This window comes from Rhineura floridana, chromosome 2 (assembly GCF_030035675.1).
Source record: "Rhineura floridana isolate rRhiFlo1 chromosome 2, rRhiFlo1.hap2, whole genome shotgun sequence".
NCBI classification, from domain to species: Eukaryota; Metazoa; Chordata; class Lepidosauria; order Squamata; family Rhineuridae; genus Rhineura; species Rhineura floridana.
Genome location: NC_084481.1, coordinates 120,599,911 through 120,619,706, shown reverse-complemented (window position 1 = coordinate 120,619,706; position 19,796 = coordinate 120,599,911). Strand labels below are relative to the sequence as shown.

The 19,796-nt window shown below is 44.1% G+C and overlaps 1 protein-coding gene across 28 annotated transcripts in view; it reads left to right on the top strand.

Moving 5' to 3' along the window:
* The window catches only part of STK33 (serine/threonine kinase 33), a 161,304-nt gene that overhangs the window by 129,816 nt on the left and 11,692 nt on the right, over window positions 1-19,796 (top strand). For all 28 annotated transcript variants that reach the window (XM_061610347.1, XM_061610342.1, XM_061610328.1 and 25 more), the window contains 2 exons: window positions 18,067-18,318; window positions 18,873-18,956. In XM_061610347.1, coding sequence (XP_061466331.1) covers window positions 18,067-18,318; window positions 18,873-18,956 — 336 coding nt within the window. The remainder of the gene's footprint in view (window positions 1-18,066; window positions 18,319-18,872; window positions 18,957-19,796) is intronic.

Below are 19,796 nucleotides of genomic sequence, written 5' to 3'. Positions count from 1 at the left end.
GGCATGATGAACACAGTGTGTCAGAAGGCAGAGCTGGGGTCCCAATCCCGGGGAGCTGGATCCCGGAGAGTTGGGAGAAGAGTATTCGGATGGATGGCAGAGGGAAGGGGGAGGAACTTCTCCCCTTTGGAGCGAAGACGAAACAGAGGAACTGCCAGTGATAAGGTCGCTTAGCAACGGGGAGCCTGAGCCCTCCCTGGACATTCTCACGCCTCCCCCTCTTTCAGGCTCAGAGCAAGAGGGGGAAGAGGGAGGGCTGCTCACAGCCGAAAAGCGGGGAGGCAGTTTACCATCAGCCCCTCCCCTATCCCCCATCCTGGAATCGGAAACTTCAGAAGAGGAGGGGGTGATGCTTCCCCCCTCCCCGTGCACACGCAGACAGCTGAAAAGACAGGAGAGAAGGGGGGAAGGCGGGCAGTACCTGAGGGGCAGTTAAGGAGGAGCGAAAGATTGCGCGCCCGTTTGGCCCCTTCTTAAAGAACAGGCGGGAAGAAGTCCCTTGCTCTGTCAACTTTCTCCCAATGCCGCAGGACCTGTATCCCTGTATTGCTTCATGAGAAAACGCAGTCTTTGTTTGGACATTACCCTAATAAAACACGAATTAACCACAACCGCTGGTCTAGTTCCTGAGTCACATCCTGGGCCTGACACAGTGGTATTGGCAGGAACTACCATTAGCATCCCTGAAGGTTCTTGTTCACTGGAATCGCCCCCTTTGAGCGCTGAAATAGCCATTCTCATGCCTACCACGCCAGTTAAGCCTGTAAATAAAGGGCAATCAGCATTGTTGGAGTCTAGGAAAACACTATATGGGGGAACCTCTGTCACAGTGCTCTGGTCAGTTATTGCAAGCATCTCCCTCCCATGATTTTGATAGGTACTTCTTTCTGAGGAAGAAAGTGCACCTCAAGTGCAAGTACATGGGCCCAGTTTGGCAACTTTTTCTTCGTCTAGTGATGAGTTTACTGGGTTTCAGCTACCCCTGGGAAATAAGCAGGACAGTGAGACAGTTTCTGGGAGGAAGACAGCAGTCAGTACTCTTGCCTCTAATGTGGCTGGTAGGTCTGATTTGCATCAGACTACACAGGCACTTCTGCAGGCTCAGCAGCCTTTAATGTTTACTGGGTCAATGCTACAATAACTAAGGTACGCTTTACTGGGTGACATTTCAAAACAACTGGGGGGTTGTCAGTTGTCCCAGTGGAAAGTAATGTGGCTCCTGTGCCAACAGGTAGTGCCATTCAGCCTTCAGTTGGCATACAGGTTGCTACTATTCAGTCTATCACTTCTCAGTCCGGCGTTGTTAATCAGCCTGCTGTCACTCAGGCTACTACATCCAGGTCAGTTAAGAGGGCTCCGCATTTTCATTCCCAGAAGTCTAAGCAACCAAAACGGAAATTAATAGCCCTAGCCCTTATCACATATATAATTCAGAAGATGAGGCTGTAAATTCTCCTGATCCTCATGCTGTTCCAAGGGAATGTGTTGCTAAGTGTAAGAGGTTAACAGACCCGGTTCAGTCATCTACTAATGATAAACTTTTAGAGCCTCTAGATCCCTTTTTGATGGCAGAGATTGAGAAAGGTGAATAGGGTGATGGTGTTGAGGTGGAAGAGCAAGTGTCCCACAGGCTTTTAAAAGATGATAATTGGATCCCACTCCTCTGCAAAACATTAGCAACACTAGAGCTCAGTGATAAAGTAAGAGAACCTTTGCCTTCAACCTTTAAGGGTGCAGCCGTCCTTAAGAAACCAACCACTAATGCCAGCTCCTTTTAGGAAAGTCACCCAGGCTGAATGGGAAGTACCACTACAGTCAAAAAGACTAATGGTTTTAGCAAAGAAGTATTACTTGTTAGAACCTGACTTCATGGATCACCTTCATACTCCATCTGTGGATTCCCCTATAGCTACACTTGTTTCAAAAGTCCTACCAAAAGGAGAAACACACCAAAAGACACTACAAACAGAAGAATAGACTTTGCTTTACATCGAGTGCATGAAGCTTGTGTCTTGTCAATATGTTCTACCTGTGCAGCATCAGCTTTTGCTAGAGCATCCCTCATTTGGATAGACAAATTGCTGGATGATCTGAACGAGAGTCAGGAGAGATGATGTAAGACACTCCTTAAAATTTCAAGGGATGATGCTCTTGATACAACTAAATTTGTGGCCAGGTCCAGGAAGGTATAGTGGTAAGGTGTTCTATGTGGCTGAGTACTTGGGATGCATCAAGCTTCTAGAATCAATCTGGCTACAGTTCCTTACGTTGGTAGTAAGCTGCTTGGAGAAGAGGCACTCAAGGATGTGCTGGTGGATCCGAAGGAAAAATGCAAGATCTTGTTGTCTTCATCAACAAGGAATGATTTGTAAGATGGTATGTGCCTTACCAGCAGTCCTTTCGTCCGTACCATTTCCCGGTACAAACTCAAAGTGCCACAAGGTATCAATCATAATTCAATTCAGTTGTCACAAGGCATCAATCATAAGTCAAGTGCCACAAGACTTTAAAATAGATGTCCCAGGGCATCAGTTATAATTCAGATACCACAAGACTTCAACCACAACACAGGATACAATTACCATTCAAGATGGCTCACTGCAACTGAATGTACACCTTCAGAAAAAGGCAATCCTCCAATCTTCAGGTAGAAGCAAGTCCTGGACCTTTTCCAGTCAGTCTAGCACAAGGCTTCATCAATGTTCAAATGATTTTTTTTGTCAGAGCCTTGTCTTCAACCTACATAATTGTGTATGATCTCATTCACTTCTGCTTTTTTCCCTATTCCTTTTGACCGCCCCCTTTTCCTTATGTTGGAACCATACAAATTAGTTGATGACATCATGGTACACCTACAGTATTGCTTGAGCTGCATGATTCCTCCATCACCTGCCTTTATAAGCATCTGAATAAAATAAGTTTCCCTAGAAGATAGAATAGAGCCCTAATGTTTACCCTAATTTCTGAATTCCTGCTGACCATCCAGCACAACACCTCTATTGTTCTTTTGACCTTTCCACCACATACACTACACTTCTCCTTCTGCCCCCTCCAAATTCTGCCAACTCTTCATGGCCTTTCTTAATTTAGTTCTAGTTTCAGCTTTCAGCATTTGGATCAAGAGGTTGTATTGCATATTCCACCCACCTATAATTTTGTTAACTGCAAGCATAAACATAAAGGTCTACAGTTTTACAGCAAAACTTTTCCCATATGAAGCCAACCCTGCTCAAGTTAAAAACTGCTCATGTCAGGACAATCTGTCTAATCCTTCAAGTAATGTGTGTAGATTCAGTGGGTTTGGACAGAGAGTTTTAAAAGAAAGCAGTAGAAGTTGATATGGAGCATAACAGATTGTGATATAATAGTAAAGGACTTTGGGAACCACTTCAGTATAAACATATTTTGTTAAGGAGTTTGGGGAGAGAGGGCTTCATAAATATTTTTGTGCGGTATTATGCATCTTCAATGTTTATTAAAATGTCCTTTGGAAACCTAATTTTCAGAGATGCTAAGAACCACTCTCTGTAGCATTAATTATAGCATTGAGCCCTACTTAAAAGGACACCAGTTCAGACTTCAAACTTCCGCCTTGACAGCCTTCATAATTTCACAATGTCCACATGTGTAGCATTGAAAATGCTTTATCTTGTAGAGGCTTCTACTATGTAAAAAATTAACCCCTTGTTATCAAGTGGCATATGAGGCAACTAAGAGTTGATGCTTGTGGCACTGAACTTTCCCTTCAGGAGACTTGCTACCCATGCCAAAAAGTTAGAAGGCACAAGTCATCATTCCACATAACTAGATATGACATTTTTAAAAAACCAGCAACTGGCACAGTGTGTTGTAAATAAACAATCAAGGACATTATCCACTGGGAACATTTCCAGCAGATGTCATTTTAAGTGGAGTTCATGGAGGGTTGTTTTCCAAAGCAATTGTATTTATATTTAAGCAAATAATATTAGCAGCATATTACAAAACATACATTTTTTTCTCCAATATATTAAAGGTTTTTGTGGCTACACAGGTTCACTGATGATAATGGGTCCACTCATTTTATTATTGTTAATAATAATTGAAGTAAATACGGTTTTATTTACTATTGATTACATTTCCGGACTTTACACATTTCTGTTCCCATTCCATTTGTAACAAAGTCTTCATTATAAAGCTTCTCGCAAAATAAAGAACAAGATCAGCTTTGTAGGCCTGATGTTTAATAATGGGATGTTGTTTTATTGTCTCGCATAGAAATGCTCAGTGTTATTAGAACTATAGTGTTTGCTATCATAGAAGCTTTCACAGCATTTGACAGAGGGAGAGTTGTTAATATTGAGCATTTGGGCAGAATTATTACAGAATCCTGCTAGTTGTTATTGTACGCAAAGTATTGGAGAGGGGTGATTAAAAAATGGTGGGTGACTGGCCATCTTTTGGGGCAGAGACAGGAGCTTTTAACTTTTGCTATCAGTATTATTTTTCTTCATACATTGGTGGATACTATAAAATTATTTTGCATAGTTTCTTGGATTATTTTTGCATGATTTCTTTGGTTTCTTGCTAGTGCTGTTACCCAAACAAATGTTTACCAGCCAACAGACATACTTTTTTGCTAGAAGTTTGTAATTAAAATTAAATAAAAAACCCACCAAATTCCTGTAAGAATGAATGTTATGTTAATGTGCAAAAGTGTTTAGAGAAACTAGGGTAAATGCTTGTGCATTTCACTAGTGTCTCCAATATTTTGCTTTTGGTTTTGCTTCTGCATAATCTGAGTTGCACTCTTCATAACACATGGCTTCGCAGTTTATAAAAGTACACATACTACTACTCTGCTTCCGCAGATCTCTGTAGATGATGGAACATTTTGTCACTAGTGGGTATTTCTTCAATTCATGAATGAGTACCACATTTTCATTTTAACCTACTGAGGCTGCTTCTCTCATTCTTTTTGCCTTCCCCCAACCAGACATTTGTGTTTATTGAACACAGAAGTGTCTTCTCCAGTATTTCACTGGTTGTGTGTGCTCCATCCATCACAAATTGGTCACCGGTTAACAGTTCCGCAGTCCATTCTGTATGAATATTCATTATTTTTTCATCACACAAAAATACCATTCTTCCAGCTATTATTAAATGATATCTTACTTTTTGAACATTTCCCCCAACGTTTATTTCCATCTGGGTGCAGTGCTGTGGAAGTATTGCCATTCAGAGGGAGTCTAGCGGAGATCACAAAATGGAAAATGTGTTTCTAACATATGCTGGGTGCCACATGATGTAGGAGAGCACTGTTTCCTTCTATGCCTTGAATCTCACTGACATGCACTCCTTTAAAATCTGAACATAAAAAGATTGAAGAAAAGACAAAAGAAAATGAAACAATCTAAAAGGCAACCAATTAGTAATCCTCCACTTTCCCCACAATTAGCACCAGATGCTAGCCAATTAAACTCAACAGGTGCTCAAATGAGGCAATACAGACAATTAACTTAAGTGGTTCCACTTTCTTAAAAACTGTCAGAACACAAGCATCCTCCCATTTCATGTGCTATTTAAGTATTTGTAGCTCTTTAAAACACAGGGTTTTTTTCCTGAGGCCCCAACTTAGCCTCTTATTTTGTAGATGCGATTTGGTGCACTTAGAAATTTAATTACCTGAATGTGCTTGCAAATAAGGTAGTTATTTGGATGTCTGCAACCTCAATTTGTCTACAGTTAATTACTTATGTAAATTTGCACCTGCAAAATTGGAGTCCACATTTGAAAATCATTCTATAAATTCAGAAGGGCTGGGAATGCATTACCCTGATTCATGTAGAACTAATTCTCTCTCTCTCTCTGTGCATCCCCATCTTATCCCAATCCCCACCACTCACAAACAACACATACACACCCCTGGCTAAAACCTGTGCTAAAACCACAGGGAGGCAAAGACTGAAATATACTGTTAATAAAAGCAATATAATCATGTGGTTGGAAAAGAGGACATAAATCTAGTTACGTTGCTCTGAATTCCTGTTGTCATATATGGATCTGTGGTGTTGTTGAAACCTTATGCTATATTTCTTTAAATGAAAAAGATTCGTCCACATGTTATTTTTAGACATATACATACAAACTTTTTTTTAAAAAAATGTTTTTTTTAAAAAAGAACAAAATAGTTCTTGCTTACAGTATTAAGCTTATCGTGTATCTCTTAAAGATTGATTCTTCATTGCAAGTTACTTTGCATTTTGTATTTATTGGGTCCATCTCTGCAGAAAGCAGAGAGTAGGAATAAACGGACAGTTCTCCCAATGGAGGGCTGTAGAAAGTGGAGTCCCTCAAGGATCGGTATTGGGACCTGTACTTTTCAACTTGTTCATTAATGACCTAGAATTAGGAGTGAGCAGTGAAGTGGCCAAGTTTGCTGACGACACTAAATTGTTCAGGGTTGTTAAAACAAAAAGGGATTGTGAAGAGCTCCAAAAAGACCTCTCCAAACTGAGTGAATGGGCGGAAAAATGGCAAATGCAATTCAATATAAACAAGTGTAAAATTATGCATATTGGAGCAAAAAGTCTGAATTTCACATATACGCTCATGGGGTCTGAACTGGCGGTGACCGACCAGGAGAGAGACCTTGGGGTTGTAGTGGACAGCACGATGAAAATGTCAACCCAGTGTGCGGCAGCTGTGAAAAAGGCAAATTCCATGCTAGCAATAATTAGGAAAGGTATTGAAAATAAAACAGCCGATATCATAATGCCGTTGTATAAATCTATGGTGCGGCCGCATTTGGAATACTGTGTACAGTTCTGGTCGCCTCATCTCAAAAAGGATATTATAGAGTTGGAAAAGGTTCAGAAGAGGGCAACCAGAATGATCAAGGGGATGGAGCGACTCCCTTACGAGGAAACGTTGCAGCATTTGGGGCTTTTTAGTTTAGAGAAAAGGCGGGTCAAAGGAGACATGATAGAAGTGTATAAAATTATGCATGGCATTGAGAAAGTGGATAGCGAAAAGTTCTTCTCCCTCTCTCATAATACTAGAACTCGTGGACATTCAAAGAAGCTGAATGTTGGAAGATTCAGGACAGACAAAAGGAAGTACTTCTTTACTCAGCGCATAGTTAAACTATGGAATTTGCTCCCACAAGATGCAGTAATGGCCACCAGCTTGGATGGCTTTAAAAGAAGATTAGACAAATTCATGGAGGACAGGGCTATCAATGGCTACTAGCCATGATGGCTGTGCTGTGCCACCCTAGTCAGAGGCAGCATGCTTCTGAAAACCAGTTGCCAGAAGCCTCAGGAGGGGAGAGTGTTCTTGCACTCGGGTCCTGCTTGCGGGCTTTCCCCAGGCACCTGTTTGGCCACTGTGAGAACAGGATGCTGGACTAGATGGGCCACTGGCCTGATCCAGCAGGCTCTTCTTATGTTCTTATGTAACATCCATGGGGATATTTTGCCCACAACAGATCAAACGTGCAGAGTTTCCGTGATTCCATACTCATGGCTTTTCTATGCCAGCCTTAAATAAGCTTATGTTATATGATACTGAGAAGGCAAAGCTGCAAGGCAGCTTTTATATTTATAGTTCTTTGTTCCCCTCAGCATGTTACGGGGATAACTACTGTGTTCAAGGAGACTGGTATTATACCCCAGAGACAAGATTTTCACTCTTCTCTTGACTTTCAGAACTAAAACTTACAAAGAATCAGAAATGTGAACAAATGAATTGGGAGAGAATTGTCCCATCCAGAGTCGGAACCACGAAACTGAGACATGGGTGCAATTAAATCTCGTTTTATTAAAGTAACAGAAACATCAAAAGAAGTGCGCTTCATAGAAAACCCTACAATAACTCACTAGAAATCCCTAACTATTCTCTAGTCATACTCTGCGACGTAAAAGGAAAGTTGGCTCAATGCCCCCCCTCAAACGCAGCAGACTTAAATAGGGAAAGTCTTGGAGCGCAATCTCTCCTTCGCACCCCCGCTCTCTGCCCGGTACGCTTTTCCCGCCGTCAGGAGCGCTGTGAGGGGGGGGGCGAGCCTCCACGGGCTCATCTGATGAAACAGGGTCCTTATCAACAGACAAGGAAGTAGAGGGCTGGGAAGCGTCAGGCATCTCTAAGTTACTGCGGGTCAAAGGGGGAGTTACTGCTAATTCATGGCTTGGTGAAGGAGGAGTTACTGCTCTTTCGGAATCCTCCCCAACGACTCCGTGGGGGTGCTTGAAGGCTGAGCGTTGTCCCCAAGGGGGGCTGGGCCATCCGTGGGAATTGGCAGGGTGACTAAATCGCGCTCTTCCTCAAGGTCTGGAGTAGACACAACAACAGCTGGATCTTCCACGCCTTCGGGCAGTTGAGGCGCCTGCAACTCATGTCTTCCCCCTCCCTGCCCTTCGAGGGAGAGCTGGGGCTCAACATCATCCCCCCCTCCATGCTTTAACCCTTCCCACCCCCGAGGTCTGGGTCTTGCGGGATAAGCCTCATGGAAGTCTCTCACCAAAGCTGGGGCGTGCACATCCTCCGCTGCTTCCCACAAACGTTCTGATGGATCGTATCCTTTCCAATAAATGAGATATTGGAGGCGCCCACGTCACTTCCTCGAGTCCAGTATCTGTTCTACCTCGTATTCCTCTTCCCCCTCAACTAACACCGGTGGTACTGGCTCGGCCCGCGGGCGGTGCGGGTCGGGAAGGGAATCTTTCGTCAGTAATGCACGATGAAAAACTGGATGCATTTTGAAAGTAGTAGGTAGCTTGAGCCTGTAAGCCACTGGGTTTATCTGTGCCTCCACCTCGAAGGGCCCTACACGCCACCTCGAAGGGCCCTACACGCCGGTCCTGCAACTTGCGGCACTGACCAGGCATAGGTAAATAACGTGTAGACACCCACACCTTGTCTTCCACTTGTATGAGGGGCCCCTTTTGACGATGTTGATTCGCTTTGGTTCATTCCAACTGCTCCTGGAGCAACTGCTGCATAGCGTGAAGTTCTTGCATGAAATCCTCAGCGGCGGGAACAGAGAGAGTGTCCTGTGGTGCGGGGAACGCCCTGGGGTGGTAGCCAAAGTTGGCAAAAAACAGGGTCTGTTGCGTGTGCGAATGCACGGCATTATTGTAGGCAAATTCCGCTAAAGGCAAGTAAGACATCCAATTGTCCTGCTGGTAACCCACATAACAGCGTAAATACTGTTCCAAAACCGCATTTACTCTCTCAGTCTGCCCATCTGTTTGAGGATGATGAGCAGACGACAGTCTTAATTCACTTTGTAGTAACTTCCACAAAGCTTGCCAAAAACGCGCAGTAAATTGTGTTCCTCTGTCGGAGACCAGACTGTCTGGCAGTCCGTGCAACCGGTACACATGTTGAATGTACTACTTGGCTGTGTCTTGAGCGTTCGGGAGCCCGGTGCATGGAATGAAGTGAGCCATTTTTGAGAAGGCATCAACCACCACCAAAACTGTGGGTTTTCCCTGAGAAGGGGGCAGATCTGTAATAAAATCCATAGTGATCATCCACCAAGGTCCCAAAGGTGTAGGAAGGGGCTCCAACAGCCCTGCTGGTTCCCAGTGGCATGTTTGGCTCTCATGCAGGTGGGACAGGAACGGACATAATGCTCTATGTCCTTCCTCACCTTGGGCCACCAGAATTCCCTGGTGGCAGCTTGTATAGTCTTAAAGACCCCAAAGTGACCTGCCGTGGGGAGATCATGGCTTTGACGTAGCACTCTGGCTCTCAATTCTCCTGGGGGCACGTAGATGGCATCCTGATGGTGCAGTATGTCTCCCATGTGAGGTCCTTCTGTTCTGCCTCGCACTGTGCGGCCACTCTAGCCCGCTGCCCCTGGGCAAAAGGGTCCTGTTTTTGTGCCTCCCGCACCTCATGCTCCCAGGAGTCTTGGCAAGTCCCAACCACACCCTTCTCGGGAGGAATAATAAACTGTAGTGGTCATGGGGTGGGGTCCCCCATATATTCCGGCTTCCGAGACAAGGCGTCAGCCCTCTTATTCTGCGCCTGGGAGATGTAGTGGATTTTGAAATGAAAACGTGCGAAAAACTGGGCCCAGCGCACTTGCTGTTGATTTAGTTTGCAGGCAGTGTGTAAACTCTCTAGATTGCGATGGTCCGTGCGCACCTCGATTTCATGCTGCGCCCCCTCCAGATGATGCCTCCAGGCTTCAAAGGCATCCCTGATGGCTAACAGCTCTTTCTCCCACACGGTTTAGTTTTGTTCCGAGTCTGTCAACTTTCTTGAGAAATACGCGCAAGGCTTCAATCCCCCTCCTCTCTGTGATGGTTGCAAAAGAACTCCTCCGATCACGACGTCTGAGGCATCAGTCTCCACCACAAAAGGGAGCGTGGGATCTGCATGTTGTAAAATGGGCTGGGTAGCAAATCTCCGCTTCAGGCTCTTGAACGCCTCTTGAGGTGCTTCCGTCCAATGGAAAGGTCCTGAGCCCTTCAGGCAGTCCGTAAGCGGTGCAGTCTGCTTGGAGTAGTTGGCTATGAACCGATGGTAGTAAGAACATAAGAACATAAGAAGAGCCTGCTGGATCAGGCCAGTGGCCCATCTAGTCCAGCATCCTGTTCTCACAGTGGCCAACCAGGTGCCTGGGGGAAGCCCGCAAGCAGGACCCGAGTGCAAGAACACTCTCCCCTCCTGAGGCTTCCGGCAACTGGTTTTCAGAAGCATGCTGCCTCTGACTAGGGTGGCAGAGCACAGCCATCATGGCTAGTAGCCATTGATAGCCCTGTCCTCCATGAATTTGTCTAATCTTCTTTTAAAGCCATCCAAGCTGGTGGCCATTACTGCATCTTGTGGGAGCAAATTCCATAGTTTAACTATGCGCTGAGTAAAGAAGTACTTCCTTTTGTCTGTCCTGAATCTTCCAACATTCAGCTTCTTTGAATGTCCACGAGTTCTAGTATTATGAGAGAGGGAGAAGAACTTTTCGCTATCCACTTTCTCAATGCCATGCATAATTTTATACACTTCTATCATGTCTCCTCTGACCCGCCTTTTCTCTAAACTAAAAAGCCCCAAATGCTGCAACCTTTCCTCGTAAGGGAGTCGCTCCATCCCCTTGATCATTCCAGTTGCCCTCTTCTGAACCTTTTCCAACTCTATAATATCCTTTCTGAGATGAGGCGACCAGAACTGTACACAGTATTCCAAATGCGGCCGCACCATAGATTTATACAACGGCATTATGATATCGGCTGTTTTATTTTCAATACGTTTCCTAATTATCGCTAGCATGGAATTTGCCTTTTTCACAGCTGCCGCACACTGGGTCGACATTTTCATCGTGCTGTCCACCACAACCCCGAGGTCTCTCTCCTGGTCGGTCACCGCCAGTTCAGACCCCATGAGCGTATATGTGAAATTAAGATTTTTTGCTCCAATATGCATAATTTTACACTTGTTTATATTGAATTGCATTTGCCATTTTTCCGCCCATTCACTCAGTTTGGAGAGGTCTTTTTGGAGCTCTTCCAATCCCTTTTTGTTTTAACAACCCTGAACAATTTAGTGTCATCAGCAAACTTGGCCACTTCACTGATCAGTCCTAATTCTAGGTCATTAATGAAGAAGTTGAAAAGTACAGGTCCCAATACCGATCCTTGAGGGACTCCACTTTCTACAGCCCTCCATTGGGAGAACTGTCCGTTTATTCCTACTCTCTGCTTTCTGCTTCCTAACCAATTCCTTATCCACAAGAGGACCTCTCCTCTTATTCCATGACTGCTAGGCTTCCTCAGAAGCCTTTGGTGAGGTACCTTGTCAAACGCTTTTTGAAAGTCTAAGTACACTATGTCCACTGGATCACCTCTATCTATATGCTTGTTGACACTCTCAAAGAATTCTAATAGGTTACTGAGACAGGACTTTCCCTTGCAGAAGCCATGCTGGCTCTGCTTCAGCAAGGCTTGTTCTTCTATGTGCTTAGTTAATCTAGCTTTAATCATACTTTCTACCAGTTTTCCAGGGACAGAAGTTAAGCTAACTGGCCTGTAATTTCCGGGATCCCCTCTGGATCCCTTTATGAAGATTGACATTACATTTGCCACTTTCCAGTCCTCAGGCACGGAGGAGGACCCGAGGGACAAGTTACATATTTTAGTTAGCAGATCAGCAATTTCACCTTTGAGTTCTTTGAGAACTCTCGGGTGGATGCCATCCGGGCCCGGTGATTTGTCAGTTTTTATATTATCCATTAAGCTTAGAACTTCCTCTCTCGTTACCACTATTTGTCTTAGTTCCTCAGAATCGCTTCCTGCAAATGTTAGTTCAGGTTCAGGGATCTGCCCTATATCTTCCACTGTGAAGACAGATGCAAAGAATTCATTTAGCTTCTCTGCAATCTCCTTATCGTTCTTTAGTACACCTTTGACTCCCTTATCATCCAAGGGTCCAATTGTCTCCCTAGATGGTCTCCTGCTTTGAATGTATTTATAGAATTTTTTGTTGTTGGTTTTTATGTTCTTAGCAATGTGCTCCTCAAATTCTTTTTTAGCATCCCTTATTGTCTTCTTGCATTTCTTTTGCCAGAGTTTGTGTTCTTTTTTATTTTCTTCATTCGGACAAGACTTCCATTTTCTGAAGGAAGACTTTTTGCCTCTAAGAGCTTCCTTGACTTTGCTCGTTAACCATGCTGGTATCTTCTTGGCCCTGGCGGTACCTTTTCTGATCTGCGGTATGCACTCCAGTTGAGCTTCTAATATAGTATTTTTAAAGAACTTCCAAGCATTTTCGAGTGATGTGACCCTCTGGACTTTTTTTTTCAGCTTTCTTTTTACCAATCCCCTCATTTTTGTGAAGTTTCCTCTTTTGAAGTGAAATGTGACCGTGTTGGATTTTCTTGGCAATTGGCCAGTTACATGTATGTTTAATTTAATAGCACTGTGGTCACTGCTCCCAATCGGTTCAACAACACTTACATCTCGCACCAGGTCCCGGTCCCCACTGAGGATTAAGTCCAGGGTTGCCGTCCCTCTGGTCGGTTCCATGACCAACTGATCTAGGGAATAATCATTTAGAATATCTAGAAACTTTGCTTCTTTGTCATGACTGGAACACATATGCAGCCAGTCTATGTCCGGGTAGTTGAAGTCACCCATTACTACCACATTTCCTAGTTTGGATGCTTCCTAAATTTCATATCTCATCTCAAGGTCTCCCTGAGCATTTTGATCAGGGGGACGATAGATCGTTCCCAGTATTAAGTCCCTCCTGGGGCACGGTATTACCACCCACAACGATTCTGTGGAGGAGTCTGCCTCTTTTGGGGTTTCGAGCTTGCTGGATTCAATGCCTTCTTTCACGTATAGAGCGACTCCGCCACCAATACGTCCTTCCCTGTCCTTCCGATATAGTTTATATCCAGGGATAACCGTATCCCACTGGTTTTCTCCATTCCACCAGGTCTCGGTTATGCTCACTATATCAATGCTCTTCTCTAAGACCAAGCACTCCAGTTCTCCCATCTTGGTTCGGAGGCTCCTAGCATTAGCGTACAGGGACTTGTAAGCAGTGTCTCTCTTCAAGTGTCTTTGGCACTTGTGGTTAGGCCTGTGGTAATTTTGCTCTTCTGAATTTATATCCTGTGCCCCTGCTCTCACAATGCCTACTTCTAGGCCTACCCCTTTTAAAATTTCATCATTTCTTTGGTTTTTATCCCAGGGGGGAGGTTTATTCCGAACCGGACCTTTCTCAGCTCCTGTCGGGTTTCCCCCCTCAGTCAGTTTAAAAGCTGCTCTGCTACCTTTTTAATTTTAAGTGCCAGCAGTCTGGTTCCATTCTGGTTCAAGTGGAGCCCGTCCCTTTTGTACAGGCCCGGCTTGTCCCAAAATGTTCCCCAGTGCCTAACAAATCCAAACCCTTCCACCCGACACCATCGTCTCATCCACGCATTGAGACTGCGAAGCTGGGCCTGTCTAGCTGGTCCTGCGCGTGGAACCGGTAGCATTTCAGAGAAAGCCACCTTGGAGGTCCTGGCTTTCAGCATCCTACCTAGCAACCTAAATTTTGCTTCCAGGACCTCACGGCTGCATTTCCCCATGTCATTGGTGCCAACGTGCACCACGACCACTGACTCCTTCCCAGCACTGTCTACCAAACTATCTAAACGACGGGCGATATCCGCAACCTTCGCACCAGGCAGGCGAAACACCTTGCGGTCTACACGCCCATCACACACCCCACTGTCTATGTTCCTGATGATCAAATCACCCACTACAAGGATCCCTCCACCCCCTGGAGATATATCCTCGGCACGAGAGGATAGCTGCTCATCCCCCAAGGAATGGGTCCCTTCTAAGGGATCGTTTCCCTCCTCCTCAGCTGGATGCTCTCCTTCCCCGAGACCATCGTTCTCCATGATAGCAGGAGAGCTATCATCGTTGGAGTGGGACACAGCTATAACGTCCCTGAAGGCCTCCTCCACATACCTCTCTGCCTCTCTCAGCTTTTCCAGGTCCGCCACCTTGGCCTCAAGGAAATGAAGTCGTTCCCGGAGAGCCAGGAGCTCATTGCACCGAGAGCACACCCACGACTTCTGTCCAACAGGCAGATAGTTGTACATGCTGCAGGCGGTGCAAAACACTGGAAAGCCGCCACACCCCTGCTGGCTTCTTACCTGCATAGTTTTGTTTAAGGTTTATTACGTCAATGGGTTGGAGACTGCGGTTTAGTTGAGGTCAGGGAACAGACGGGCAGAGTGGGGGGCCCTGGCCTCCTCGCCCTGCTGCTTAACTCGCCTTGACGCTTTGTCAGCTGGGGCCTTGACGCTTCGTCAGCTGGGGCTCCCTCTAGCTCGTGGAGCAGGCTAATTGGCAAACCCCAGGAAGCGCTGCAAATCTTTCTTTGTCTTGGGGGGTTGCCACGTGAGTACGCAACGGACCTTGTCTGGGTCCATTTCTACCCTTGCCGGGGAGACACGATACCCCAAAAAGTCAAGATTGATCAGGTCAAACTCACATTTTTCCAGCTTGGCGTAAAGGCAACTTCTGTAACACCGCTTGAACATGTGCGTTGTATTCTTCGGGGGTGTCCGAGTATATCAAGATATTGTCCAAATACACAATCATAAAATGGTCCACGAAGTCCCTGAAGATGTCATTCATGAAATTCTGGAAAACTCCGGGCACGCCCAACAATCCGAAAGGCATGACCAGGTGCTCGAACTGACCGTAACGGGTCTTAAAAGCAGTCTTCCACTCGTCCCCCTCCTTTATTCGAACCAAGTTGTAAGCTCCTCTCAAGTCCAATTTTGTGTAAATTTTCACAGATCGCAGTCGTTCCAGCATCTCCCTGTTGAGCGGCAAGGGGTAACTATTGGGGATCGTGATCTGGTTGAGGACCCAGTAATCATTACACGGGCAGAGCTCACCCCCTTTTTTCTTGACAAACAGCAGTGGCGCCCTGGCTGGGGACTGTGAAGGACGAATGAAGCCTTTCTTCAAATTGGTGTCCAGAAACTTTCTTAGTGCTGCTAGCTCCGGTTTGGACAGAGAGTATATGCGCCCGGCGGGAATGCGCGCCCCTGGCATCAAGTCAATAGCACAATAAGAGGGCCGGAATACCTGAAAGACCGTCTTATCCCTTATATACCCAGTCAATCACTGTGCTCTGCAGGTGAGGGCCTCCTGTAGATACCATCTTATCAGGAGGTCCGTTCCGCACAACATAGGAAACAGATCTTTAGTGTAGTGGCACCTACCCTTTGGAATTCCCTCCCTTAAGTATTAGACAGGCACCATCTCTGTTATCTTTTTGGCACCTACTGAAGACCTTCCTCTTTCAACTAGCTTTTTAAGTAGAGATCTTATCCCAGTCTTCATCTATGTTGGAATTGCTTTTTAATATTTTTTTAAAACCTTTTTTTAAATTAAAGCTTTTTAAAAATGTTTTTAAAGATGTTTTGTATTAATATGTTTTAATGGTTGTTTTGTTTTAATATATTTTAAAGTCTGTTTTTATGATGTTTTAAAGTGTTTTTAGTGCTTTTGTTTGCTGCCTGAGGCTCCTACTTGGAGAAAGGGTAGGATATAAATCTAATAAATAATTAATAATGCTCGTGTGGAAACATTTTTGGTATTAAGCTGGGGTGGGGAGTTTCCTCCCTTCTCCATCATGCTTATGGTTTCTTGTTGCCCTGATCTGATCTTTAGGAGCCTCCTTTTAGGTTGTCTTATTCCTGACTACTTGATCACAACCGTAAGTCATCATATCATTATATCATGTATCAATTGAATTTGGTTACAAGATATTGTCACAAAGCTAATTCAGAACAAGGACAGGAAGCAGTGACCTCACTCAGAATTGTTGTTGAGTAGAGACGTTGTGCTGCATCCCCCATGTTCATGTTCCCAGCTCTCAAAAACTACTGTAAGGCATCCAGTTTTCATAGAAGCAAAATGTTAACATGATTTTGGTTCAGGCCTAAAAACAATTGTTTAGGATTCCATAGAATCTGCATTTGCAGGCATCAAAAGTATCTCATGTCATATGCTCAAGAGTGTCCTGGTTCTTCTATTTAACCAATTTGAAGCCTGCCACGAAACGTTTAAAGCCTAGGTTAGGATAGTTGAAATCACTTGATGATTGTGGAAATATTGTTGCATTTGTCCTGAAGTGATGCTAAAGCTTCCAGGTAAATAATGCTTCACAACACACTGCCTGCTTGAGAACTTAGTGGAGTTTTGTTAGGAAAACATGTTACCATCAGGTTTGCAAAAAAAAAAAAATCAGATTATATTGGACTTGCAATTTGAAGACTGATTCATGTGGTTTCATGGTTCAGACCATGTTATGTTCTCTGAGAGAGCAATTTGAATGTAATCCTCTCTGGTTATTCCTGCACCTAAGGTCGTGAGATTGCAACTTGAGGAGATAGCACCTTTACTGCAGTATGTAAGACATCAGGAATCTCAAACCAGTGACTTTAGAGTGAGATACAGGTGCTTTACTCACAGTGCCACCCTTGCATTTTGCCATAAGTGGGAGCTACTGGCCTGCTCTCTATTGTACTTCAATGTCCACCACTGAAATGGACAGAAGATGGTATTGTAGATGCCAACTGAGCTGGCATGAGGTGATACCAGGGTAGTTCTACCTGGGCCTATAAAGTTGCTGATTATGGCCTGTAAAGTCTGGGCTTATTCTCAGTCCCTCCCCCCCCCGCAATTATCTTCTACTTCTGGATCACCATTTCTGGTACTGCTGCTGTACCTTCAACAGATGGGGAAATGAGATGAGTGACAGGACTAGGAAGGTTGAAGGCAAACAAAAGCAACCACTCCTGAAGCACATACATTGATACAGGTAAAAAATGTGATATCTGGGTTGCAATATGGCAACCCAGTCTGCACCAGGTACACTCTGTAATAGTTCATTTTGCGTTTGTTGACTCTCTTGTCTCATTTGCTCTTATACTGCTATTTGTGTATCTACATATTTGTGACAGAGGATTAATGAGGAATAAGAGGGACTATCAAAGCAATATACTTACAAGTAGGTGTGCCACTTTGCTATTTTTAGGTGCTCATAGGTAAGTGCTCCATTTTGCTATCTCATGAAGCAGTCTTAAAGAGGACAATGGTAATCACAATGCCCACATTTTGCAAGGACTGTTGTAGGAAAGTTAGTACCCTTTAAATGAGGTATAGACTTGGGGTGAGGTATAGACTTGGGGTGAGGTATAGACTTGGGGTGTGGACTGGTGGGGGCACCATGTAGGCTAAGGTAGATGGCATCAGCTGTTTCTGAAATGTCCTGGCCAAAAAGAAGAGAAAATAGATGCAAAGGTGCTATGGACAGTTGGTCTTGGTCTTATTAAAAGACTCAAGATAGTTTCAGCTATAAAGCTCTTCCTTCGGAATTATTATTATTGCAAGCAGAGGATTGGTTCTTTTAAAAGAAGAGTAACTTTCACTCTTTGAACTTCTTGCTGTCCCATAATGATTTTTGTTGTTGTTGAAATACTTAGGCTTCAAGAAACCAAGACCTGAAGTACAAAAGCGTTTTGTGTATATAGTGAAAACTAAATGGTTTGTTACCATTTAGGGTGAAGCAGATATTGTTCAAAGGCCATATAATGTCCTAGAGTTGATGAAGAAGTGGAATGACAGCATCAGCGCAGAGAGTGGAGAAGTAGGCATTCTGGAAGATGGACTGAATGGTGCATCATCAACTACGCAACTGGAAGAAATCCGCCAAGGACAAGACAGCCCTATCAGCAGCAATGGCAACTTGGAGGCTAGTACAGACCCAGAAACAGAGAGTGGCAGCAGCAAATCCTCCACACCAAGAAAACAAGTAAAAGTTAACCTGATATTTCTGATATTAAATGAATTGGCACACTAGAATAGGAATGGGGAACCTCAGGCCCATGGCCAAATGTAGCTTTCTAGGCCTCCATATGATCCTTGGGACTCGCCCCAGGCCACACACCCTCCCCAGCCACAACCCTTCTGGACCTGTTTTGGACCCTTCTTGAGTGTTTTTGTATGACTTGAAGGTGTCCTTGAACTCTGTTAATGCTTCTTGCTTGCTTGGATGGATGGAAGACAGAGAGAGGTGTGCAAATGTGTGTGTAAACTAGCCTACTGCACAAAGGTAAAATTCACATTTGTTGCTCTGCCCACTTTTGTCTCTGGCTCTGCCCACCGTTTTTCCTTAGAAGATTGCTCAGAAGGGTGAACTGCAGAATAAAAAGGTACCCCATCCCTAAACTAGACAATAGCATAGAGCGCTGCTGAACAAACCAAGATTTGTGTTTGGGAGAGTCAATGCACCCCAGATACTTTAAGTTTTGTTTCATTGTCTCTGAATTCTCCTGAAAACCAGACTGACTTTTATTCTTTCTTCAGGCTCATAAGAAAAAAAATCACAGCAGTGTTTTACCAAATGGGACATTTAGGAAGAAAAGTTCATCTATCAAGTCAACTTCTAATGTAAGCATATTTACGAAAACAACTACTTTTTCTTAATTGAAGGCTCAGTTTAGCTATGTCATGTCACCATGATGGGAACTGGGGCATTTGCATGTAGAGCAGGTTTTAGTGGATGCTGGTTCATACACTGTATGTGAGCTCAGTGGTAGTCATACCCCGCTCTATTTCTCTGTAATAACTGAATTACCAGGACTGGTGCTTGGACTCAGTGGTGGGCTGGAATTGTTGGAATTACTTTTCTAAGATATTTTTATAGCTTTTTAAAAAAGATTTGTAAATATGTTTTCAAAGATGTTTAATATGTTTCAAAGTCTTTTGTTTTTAAGATATTTTAGAGTGTTCTTAGTGTTTTTGTTTGTCACCCTGGGTTCCTTCTGGGAGGAAGGGCGAGATATACATTTAATAAATAATAATTAATAATAAATAATTTGCCCTCTACTTTGTGAATTAGAAATAGTTAACTTCTCTCCTGCTAGATGATGCCCTCACGAAGGAGATATTGCTAGTGTATGAAAAGATGTTATGAAGCTGTCTACTGGTACTTAGGGTCCTTGGTTGCAAAGATTAAATCTAGCTCATTCATAACCACATTTTTCCCCATGAAATGATCTACAAAGGCTTCTACCACTTCTCAATAGTTTTCTTCTGAGCTCTGTGCTCTTCAGGGCACTGACATGATGATTCCATCAACTTGATCTTCCACAGAATAAAGTTTTCACTTGGTAAACTTCAGGTTTTGTACGAATAGGATGCTTCTTTGAATTGGTTGAACTCCCAGTCCACTTACAGTGCAATCCTAACTATGTCTACTCAGACAGAGATCCCCTGAGTTCAGTAGGG